Source organism: Gossypium hirsutum, chromosome D05, assembly GCF_007990345.1.
Source record: "Gossypium hirsutum isolate 1008001.06 chromosome D05, Gossypium_hirsutum_v2.1, whole genome shotgun sequence".
Lineage (NCBI taxonomy): Eukaryota > Viridiplantae > Streptophyta > Magnoliopsida > Malvales > Malvaceae > Gossypium > Gossypium hirsutum.
Window position 1 is genome coordinate 60,790,263 of NC_053441.1, and position 9,027 is coordinate 60,799,289.

The 9,027-nt window shown below is 33.4% G+C and overlaps 2 protein-coding genes across 2 annotated transcripts; both read right to left on the bottom strand.

The window, feature by feature from the left end:
- Positions 1-641: 641 nt before the first annotated feature.
- Positions 642-4,831, bottom strand: LOC107903561 (nuclear/nucleolar GTPase 2). Its single transcript, XM_016829641.2, has 11 exons — positions 4,456-4,831; positions 4,011-4,144; positions 3,745-3,874; positions 3,478-3,638; positions 3,039-3,140; positions 2,819-2,923; positions 2,378-2,506; positions 1,892-2,032; positions 1,701-1,801; positions 1,343-1,400; positions 642-1,245 (listed from the first exon to the last, which is right to left on the bottom strand). The coding sequence occupies exons 1-11, from the start codon at positions 4,685-4,687 to the stop codon at positions 874-876; spliced, it is 1,665 nt and encodes a 554-aa protein (XP_016685130.2). The 5' UTR covers positions 4,688-4,831; the 3' UTR covers positions 642-873.
- Positions 4,832-7,039: 2,208 nt separating this feature from the next.
- Positions 7,040-8,684, bottom strand: LOC121216900 (uncharacterized). The gene is made up of 2 exons (XM_041092401.1): positions 8,220-8,684; positions 7,040-8,126 (listed from the first exon to the last, which is right to left on the bottom strand). Exons 1-2 carry the CDS (start codon positions 8,665-8,667, stop codon positions 7,915-7,917), a joined length of 660 nt encoding a protein of 219 aa, XP_040948335.1. The 5' UTR covers positions 8,668-8,684; the 3' UTR covers positions 7,040-7,914.
- Between the last annotated feature and the right edge of the window lie 343 nt (positions 8,685-9,027).

Here is a 9,027-nt window from a genome sequence, read left to right on the forward strand (position 1 = left end):
TATAGATCAGATTGCTTTCTACGTTTTTTTTTTTTTAATATTAATTTTCTTCTTGTTCTTTGTTTTCTCTCTTCGCAAAAACACCAACACTCTTATTGTTTCAACAAACAATAGTCACTGCTTCTGAGATTTTCTTTTTTTCTCTCTGAATTTAGCAATGGAACATAAATTAGAGGTTCCTTTTCATCTCATTAATGGTATTTTCTTTTCTTTTGCTTCCTCGAAGTAGGGTCTTTCACTTCGATGTCCACGTTAAGTTCACGTTCAGGAAGACAAGAATCGGGAGCAGGCAACCGTATTTGAACAGATGAAGTAGAAACTTAGTTGGCTTTGAGTTAGCTTTGTTTTAGAAGCTCATTCATTTGCTATCCTGTACCCGGATTTTCATTTTCTCTAAAATACTGGCGTTCGACCCTTGTTTTTGACATTGTTTTTGACATAATCAAACAAGATTACAGGACATGATAGCTCCCAAACATAGTACTTTAGCATACATTGAATCTTGTTTAATGTTTACTTGGGTTGCTGAAATTCATGAGCAATAGCAAATTGAACCAAAAAGTTCAGAGGACGATGAAGATGAGCGTTTAACACTTCAGGTCCTAATACATACAAATATATAGTCACAAATGGACGCTAGAGAATCGAACCATTCTCATACTTCATTTTTTTTATTGAGATAAAACAAATTGCTCATAATAAAATATTAAGAAATTTTCTTTTCTCGAATTACAACGAAAAAACATAAATTTAATTTAACTTGGTCAAATGTTTATCATATTAAGAAGGGAAAAGAAAAACATATTCCAGTTACAATGAGCAAGCCCTAACTACCAAAAATCGAGCCTTCCATCTTTTTCCAAAACAAAATGTCTATGCTTCATCTGAGCTACTACCTTCAACCTCATCATCATCATCATCATCGGAGGCTCCATCTTCACCAACCATATCACTATCAGGTACCTGGTTGGTTGCATAACCGGTGAGTTCATTGTCACTGAAGAGATCGGTTTTAACAGGTACACTTTTCTGCTGCTGGAACAACATTACATTTGCAATGGCTTTAAGTGCAGCGTCAGCCTGATTATTATCAGCCACGGCATCCTTGTCTATCCCATGCACAGTGGGTTCATCTGACGAATCATCAGCTTCTTGTTTCGGAGGAGGAACGAAGAAGGGTATTCTACCTCTCTGCCAGTCATGAAGGATCATCTTCGCACAAGTAGTCAAATCAGGTTCTCCACCCTACATACAAGCCATTTACGATGCGCGAAATTTAATCTTACTTTATATGCTACAGTTAATACTAAATGAGGATTGAAACTTCAGATTAAAAACATACCTTCAAAAGTTTACCGGTTGATTGGCATAGCTGAACTAAGAAGTCATTTTCATCTTCCCTGATAACAGCAAAACAACAAATATAGCACAAATAAATTGCAACTTCATTGTTGTATGACTATCATCTTAAGAGTAGTAAATGGGCACAACACTAAACAAAAATGCCCCAAGGTAGGCCATCATACTTTTAGAAGCCTTTAAGACGCCTCAGATAAAAGAAAAAAAGTGTATAAAGCAATAGTTAACCTATTTTTTCACCATATGTGATTAAACAAACTGCATTTAAATCAAATATCAAACAAACAACAATGGGCTCCATACTAAGAATCTACGGAACCAATGACCACAAAGTTGCTCACCAGTCCTTTATCTTGTATGCCCTTTCCAAGTGCTCTTTTTTGACACGCTTTAAAACTTCTCCGATGTGTTCAGCAGCATCCTCTAGATTCGTGACACGTACCTACAAAAACCAAGAGTTTGACGCTAAGATTCCGTGACATGAATGTAGATCAAAGACACAAACAACAGCAATTAGATGTAAGGAACATACCACACCCTTCAGCACAATATCTGTTTCTGTGTCACTATTCTGGTAAACAACTCCAGGGCAGTCAATTAAGTAAATCCTTTTAGTGAGTGTTATATACTGCCAAACCTTAGTCTCCCCTGGGATGGGAGCAACCTTACAGACCTTCAGAAAATTGAAGAAAACGAATTAAAAAAGCGGAACTAAATATAGAGAGAGCATTAGTTACACCAATTACCAATTACAAACTATTGACATGAATGCCTGACAGATTAAAGTTCTCATTGTACCAAAATAGAAACATGATCACTGTTCTCGATTAAGGGGCAATGACAGCAAAAGGTCAGGTACAATACAAATCTAAAAATAAGGAACTTAAAATAAATGTATGCATAAGAACACGTGAATACAAAATACATTACATTTTAATATTACCATAATACCGGACTACCAGAACTTAAAGTATAGTGTGCATGAAACAAAGAACGAAAAATGAGAAAGAAAACTTACATTTTTTGTGCGGAGTGTGTTGATAACTGAAGACTTGCCAACGTTAGGATAACCAATAAATCCAACAGATATTGCTTGCTTGTCGCTTTTTAAGCGGGCAAATTGTCTTAGTACCGATAAAAGAGAACCCTACATTTGACGGAAACAGATTTTGATAGAAATTCTAAAACAAAAATCTAAACATTGAATAAACACAGGTAAACATCAAATCAACTAAATACGCTGCAGTGAACAAATTTCTAAGGAATTACAGGTAAGAATTTCATATTCTGATTAAAGATTGCAACATCATAACATAAAAAGCCACACATAAGTTGGAGGGGCCATAATGCCATAAATTAGCAGCATGAAACATAAATAAGAAAACAAAGGAGATGAAGGTGTAAACACTTTCTATCTATATCCTAAATGCAACAACAATATGAAATGAATTAGAGTTACCTTGCCAAAAGACTTGTTAACGCTAGCATGGAACGCTAGAGTTGGATATTCTTTGGATAGAACTCTAAGCCACCCCTTCGTAGCCCAAGCAGGAACAAGATCACACTGAAAATAGGTATTACCAGCATTTACAAGCAGTTTTGCAGAAAACATCATGGAGTAAAATATAATAATAACAATAACAATATTAGAGAAACTTCAACATGAAAATGCAACTTACCTTGTTTAACAGAAGAATCATGTGTTTATGATTGCAATGCTCTTTCAAATGCCTCTCTAAATGATGACATCTGGTGCCCTGTGGGTCCCTAGCATCCAAAACCTGTAATGCAAAAGAAAATTAGAAAACGAAGGCTACTACTGTTTCCTCTTAAAGAGGGGACAGAAGTTATGCATTGCCTCACAAAGATACATTCAAAATTTAGAAAGGAACATAACTTTACGTCCAGGTCTATTTTAAAAGTGTTTGACATGTGCCCGACATATGTATGTAGGGAAATGAATTCGAGTAGCGTAAGTAAAATTTCCTGAATTTTAGGTGATAAAAATAGTTCCAATAATTCAACAGAAGTAACAAGGAAGAAGAAAAAGTGGGTAAAAGAATTGTTGTTTTCTACAGAAATCAATGTCTAAGCAACAGAAGATGGACATAGACTGACCTGGACAACAACATCTGATGAGTCTATTACTTTGTAGAGTTCACCCCATATTCGTTTACTTTGACCCTTCTCAAACATAGTGTGCCGAACTAAGTCACGGAACCCATCTGCCTCACCTGCTTCTGCAGAAGTAGAAGCACCATGCTTCTGCTCAAATGCATCTGTGGAGTTGATAAAACAAAATGTGAAACACATAGCTTAAACTACAGTAAGATGCACTTTAAGATTAAAATCCTCATAATAAAAATATTAAAAGTAATAATTTACCTTGAGAACCATCTGCTTTCTTAAGTAAAGACTCATAATCTACAGCTAGGAGCTTTGGGCGCTTCCTCTTTGTCTTAGGTCCAAATGCATTCTCGAAAGGCTCTGTGTCCAGAAGATGAGCTCTAGCTTGCTTCATATACATACATTTTAATCAACAATACAATAGAATTAGAAGTATCTTTCTTTTTTTTTAAGTTTTAACTTAAAAGTCAAAGCAAATTCTGAAATCCAAATGCCAAAAGGGTTCACTTCCAAAGAATTCATACCTTAGCATGGTCCTTTAAGAGAGATAAGGGCAATTTTTTCTCCTTCAAAATGACATTGTAATTGCTTGACATACGGCTTTGGAGCTCTTCTCGAAAAAATTCTAGCTCCTTTTGATTCACAACTCGAGTATTCCCTGCAAAAAAGAAAGGTATATTTACACTTAGTAAGCTTCATACAAGACCAAAAAATAGTAATAAAAATAAAACCAAGCCCATTAAATGAAGTTAGGACTTCAGTTAAGGCTCTTTTCTGCATTGCTTTCTCATTCTTATTAGCTTTATTTGATTAACATGATCAAACAATATACAAAAATTTTCAATTATTCAAAAACATAATTTTCTTATATTCCCAATTTCTAAGAAAAAACCATATAAATTAACAAAATTAACAGCTAAAGGAAACTAACTTAAAATTTTTTTTAAAAAAAGGTGAGCTTAAGCTTACCGAACCATCGGCGATCAGGTTGGATACGTGTATTCGGTAGCTCTTTAGACTGAAACTCATGACTCAAGATTTTCCCTTTAGCGTTACGTTTGGGCCGTGTGTTGTACATCTTAAGGCGGCGCACCGTGGCGGCGGTTCTCGAATTGTTCTTGCCATCGCTCCGGTTCACGTCTAGCGAGTGCTTAGGCTTACCCGACACGTTCACTTTCCTCTCCGTGTTCTTCTTCAACATTTTACGATATACTTTAGGTTTAGTGTGTTTGGCTGCCCAGAAAGTGTCGGAAAGTGGAAAAATGGAAGTATAAAATTTTCTAGGGTTTTGAGAGGCAACATGGAAATTAGACTTTTATATAGTTGGATCTTTTTTAATTGGGTCGGTTGGGTCGGGTTACTGATATCAACGTTTTATTCCTTGGGTAAATTCTATAAATAGTCACCCAACTATGAGCATATTTCTATGCTAGTCACTCAGGCTTAAAATTTTCTATTTTAGTCACTAAAGTTTGGACAAATATTTTGCACCTCTCAAGCAAACTCAATTTGAATAATAAAAATTTTAAATTTAAATTTAATTATAATTAAATATATATTGAATGTTTTATTAATTTTTGAATAGTAAAATGGAATTTTTGGGCTAGTTGAACTAGGCCAAAAAGGGCTCGAGCTTGAAATTTTTTACAATTGGGCTTCAAATCGGCAGGACCCATGGGAATTTCTACTAACGTAATCGAAATTTAATATTTTGATCACTCCCGTATTAAATCATTGCCAAAATATTGGCATGACCTTTTTTTATTGGCGTAATAACAAATTAATACTCCAACATTTCCAAATTCTATCAATTAGGTCTTAAATCTAAAAAATTTAATAAATTTAATCATCTATTTTACATATTCTATCAATTTAGTCTTTACTCTTAAAATTTTAAAATTCAAAACTATTTAAAAGTTCAATTTTTTATAAAAACCAGATAAGATTATGTAAAAATACATTCAAAATTATGAAAAAATTTATATTTAAATGAATATATTTTTTCACATTTCCTAACATAACATTTATTTATTAAAATAATAATTTTATAAATAAAACAATTAAATGGAAAAAAATCATGAAGAAGACTTAAATAGATTTAACTTTTTCCCCTTTTTTTTCAAGATTAACGACTATTATGTTTAGGTTGGATCAAAAACTAAACTCAAAGTAAAAAAGGATAAGAATCGACACCTTTAGGTTGTTACCCAGAATGACTTTGTTGCGTTTGAGGTTGTGTTTGAGGGAGGGCGTGACTGGAGATATATAAGTGAGAATGAGGTCTTGGAGACCCAATAGGTGAAAGATCATGTTGGCAACTCCATAATCAATTCTGAATTCAAGATGGCATGACACTGAAGGTTATGAAAATCGAAGAGTTCAAAGTAAATGCTATTGGTGCTTGTGGTTGTAAGCGAAGGAAGTGCCCAGTGTTCGATAAATTTGGCAAGGACTAAGAAATAAGGTCAAATGTATGATGAATAAATTATTATTTATATAAAAGAAAAGGAAATTTTGTTTGTGGGGTTTTTTTAAAATATTTTATTTTATTTATAAAATTTATATTTTAATAAATAAATTTCATGTTAGAAAAAAGAGAAAATTGGGTATTCATTTATCTATAATTTTGTATGTATTTTTTATCGAAAATTGAAGTTCTAAATACTTTTAATTTTTTAATTTTATTTTTGAATTTTTCAGAATCAAGACTACATTGATAAACTGTTTAAAGTTGAGAATTAAATTTGCTGAATTTTTAGTATTAAGACCAAATTGATAGAATATTAAAACATTAGAGGGTTAAATTTGTTATTATGTCAATATAAAGCACCACATCAACATTACATTAGTGAGTTAATGAATGAGTGACCAAAATATTAAATTACGATAACGTTAGAGACTAAAACAAAAATTTTAAACCTAAGTGACTAAAACAAAAATACGATAATAGTTGGGTGACTATTTATAAAATTTACCCTTTTTCTTTATGGGAAGAAAGGGTAAGTGAAAAAAATGCATAATGATAAATTTAACCTTCAATATTTACTTTTTTTGTCAATTTAGATCTTATTCTGTTTTTAGTTAAATTTGATCATTAATTTTTTTAAAAAGAGTCGAATCGTTTTTTAATAAATGTTTACTAAAACTTTAATTTTTTTAACAATGTAAGCATGAAAAGCAAAGCTAGAAATTTGGTAATGGAGCAAAAGTGAAAATTTAATTTAAAATAGACTCAAATTAAATACTTTATAATTGAAAAGGGATAAAACTGATATTTTACCACTTAGTTAAGGGAACCAAGCCCACTGTTTGCCCCCTCTAGCCACACCCTTAGTCAACTTGATAACTCGTATGGTAGTTTACGTGTACTTCATAATTGACATGATTTTATTTATCTTATATGTTATGTTAAAAAATAATTTAAAGTTAGAAAATATTCAAAAGAATAAAAAAATTTTAAAAGTATGAAGTATATGCGGATTGTCATACGAGTTACCATGTATAAGAATTTAATTTTGTTGCCAGTATTTTCATTAAAAAATAGCAATTCAACTCTTGGGTCAAACTTAGCTAAAAATAATAATAATGGTTAAATTGACATAAGATGTGAACATTAAAAGTTAAATTTATCATTAAAAATTAGCTAAAGGGTATATAAGCCCCTTCAGTTTAACAAAAATATCTATTAAACCTCTCCACGAAAATTGCCTTCAATTAAACCCCTAAAATAAAAAATTATATCAATTAAACCCGTTTATTGATGGTTTACATCTTTTACAATGATTATCATAAAGTACTCAGATGTATTCTTGATGGTCGTAGGAGTCATGGTGCATAGCATATACAGAGTGGCAGCAAGGGATTCTAGCCAACATCCATTCTCTGCTTGTACAAGTCATCAACTTCAAGTCAACAATGTGCTGGTTGTCTTGATGGCTCACCTCAAATCTCCCATCACCATTCCATATCAGCCTACTGTGGTTGGATTGCTCTATATTTTTCTACAACTTCTCAGGAACCCTTAGTGCTATGTTTGTTCTCCATTTTGCTTCCCGAGTCCTCTTAAGATGCATCATTTATATCACCAGTATTCTGATATCTTCCAACATTGTTATAATTGAATTGCACCTTGCATCCAAAAGCCACCCATTGAAAGTTTTTGCCAAGTTGTTGTCCGCTCTTGTTGGTACCCTTGAAGTAGGCCTTAGACCAATGCTCAATTGGTGTTTCTAGACGATCATTACTTCAATTATGACCCATTCTTCAACTCTTCATCCAATTGTTCAACAAACATTGCCCTAACACACTTCCAAAATTGGAATTTTCTATTTATCTCTTTCCATTTCTTGTGCCAATTTGTCTGGCACACATTCTGGGAAAAACTCATTGCGTATAGGCAGCAGACCTTTCTATAGGCATATAACACAACTAAGTAAATTCATTTGGATGATCTAAATCCACCATCGGATTTTCTAAAAACCATTTCCATGACTGTTTGCCCTCCCATTCAACTGCCCATCCCACAGGGAACATTTGATTGTTGCCATCCCTGCCAACAACAGCTAGTAGTTCCCTTTTGCAAACTGAGTTCAAGAAGCAACCATCAATCACAATGAATGGTTTGTAACCCTCCTTCCAACCTTGCAAAACCAAAAGAAAAAATGGTACACCAACTAATGGTACATACATTCTTACTAAACCAAAAAATAGATTCAGCAAAGTAAATACCATACCTTGTTTCAAACCAGCTAAGCAGTCATACAACCTGTAGAATATTGCTTTGCCATCATTGTCTCTGTATACTTGAATTGAGACAGTACTACCAGGGTTACTAGAAATCAATTCAACAGCATACCCCCACAGATGGACATATTCATCTATGTAAAACCCCTTCTTCTCCTTAAGAACCCCTCTCCTAGCTGTCTGACATATGTTATAACTAGCATAAACTCTTATATTTTTGCAACTCTCCTTTAGCGTGGCCACTATCATTATTGGATCGGCTAGGATTTTGTCCTTAAAACACTTTTTGGGTATACTTGCAAGAGATAATGTTGTTCTTATTACTCCTAACACACTCAAGGACATGATTGTAACTTTTAACCATATAGCAATCATATTTATTGTCGAAGCTAGTAAATAACGTCCAAGGACAACCATCCCTTGTCCTTTTAGGTTCATTCTTAAATAAACCTCAACTAAACCCCTTTTGCAATAGCTTATTTTTGAACAGCCTCCTTGAATTACTCATTATCTTTAAATCTCAGACCTAATTCCCACAAAGGGATAACACAGTTAGGATCATATCTATGTCATAGTGATTTGTTCCCTAGGTAAGCTCCACATATTTCATCATCAGATTGGTTATCACTATCCCCATATTCCACCAAATCTTAACTGTCTATATAGTCACTTTCATGCCCCTCTAGCTTGCCCTCATTTTCCTTGATCTCATCATCATCAACCATATCCTCTCCCACTTTTCTCTCTCCTTGAACACCTTCATTAGCATCATCCTCGTTACCATCTCCACTATCACCT

What these genes read in the sequence shown, in the direction of transcription:
- LOC107903561 (XM_016829641.2), bottom strand. Translation starts at nt 4,687, where the DNA reads ATGTTGAAGAAGAACACGGAGAGGAAAGTGAACGTGTCGGGTAAGCCT. An exon ending in ACACACTCCGCACAAAAAAT is followed by an intron (nt 2,033 to 2,377) that starts GTAAGTTTTCTT and finishes AATTTTCTGAAG; the next exon opens with GTCTGTAAGGTTGCTCCCAT. An exon ending in ATATTGTGCTGAAGGGTGTG is followed by an intron (nt 1,802 to 1,891) that starts GTATGTTCCTTA and finishes TGGTTTTTGTAG; the next exon opens with GTACGTGTCACGAATCTAGA.
- LOC121216900 (XM_041092401.1), bottom strand. Translation starts at nt 8,667, where the DNA reads ATGAACCTAAAAGGACAAGGGATGGTTGTCCTTGGACGTTATTTACTA. An exon ending in CTTAGCTGGTTTGAAACAAG is followed by an intron (nt 8,127 to 8,219) that starts GTATGGTATTTA and finishes TGGTTTTGCAAG; the next exon opens with GTTGGAAGGAGGGTTACAAA.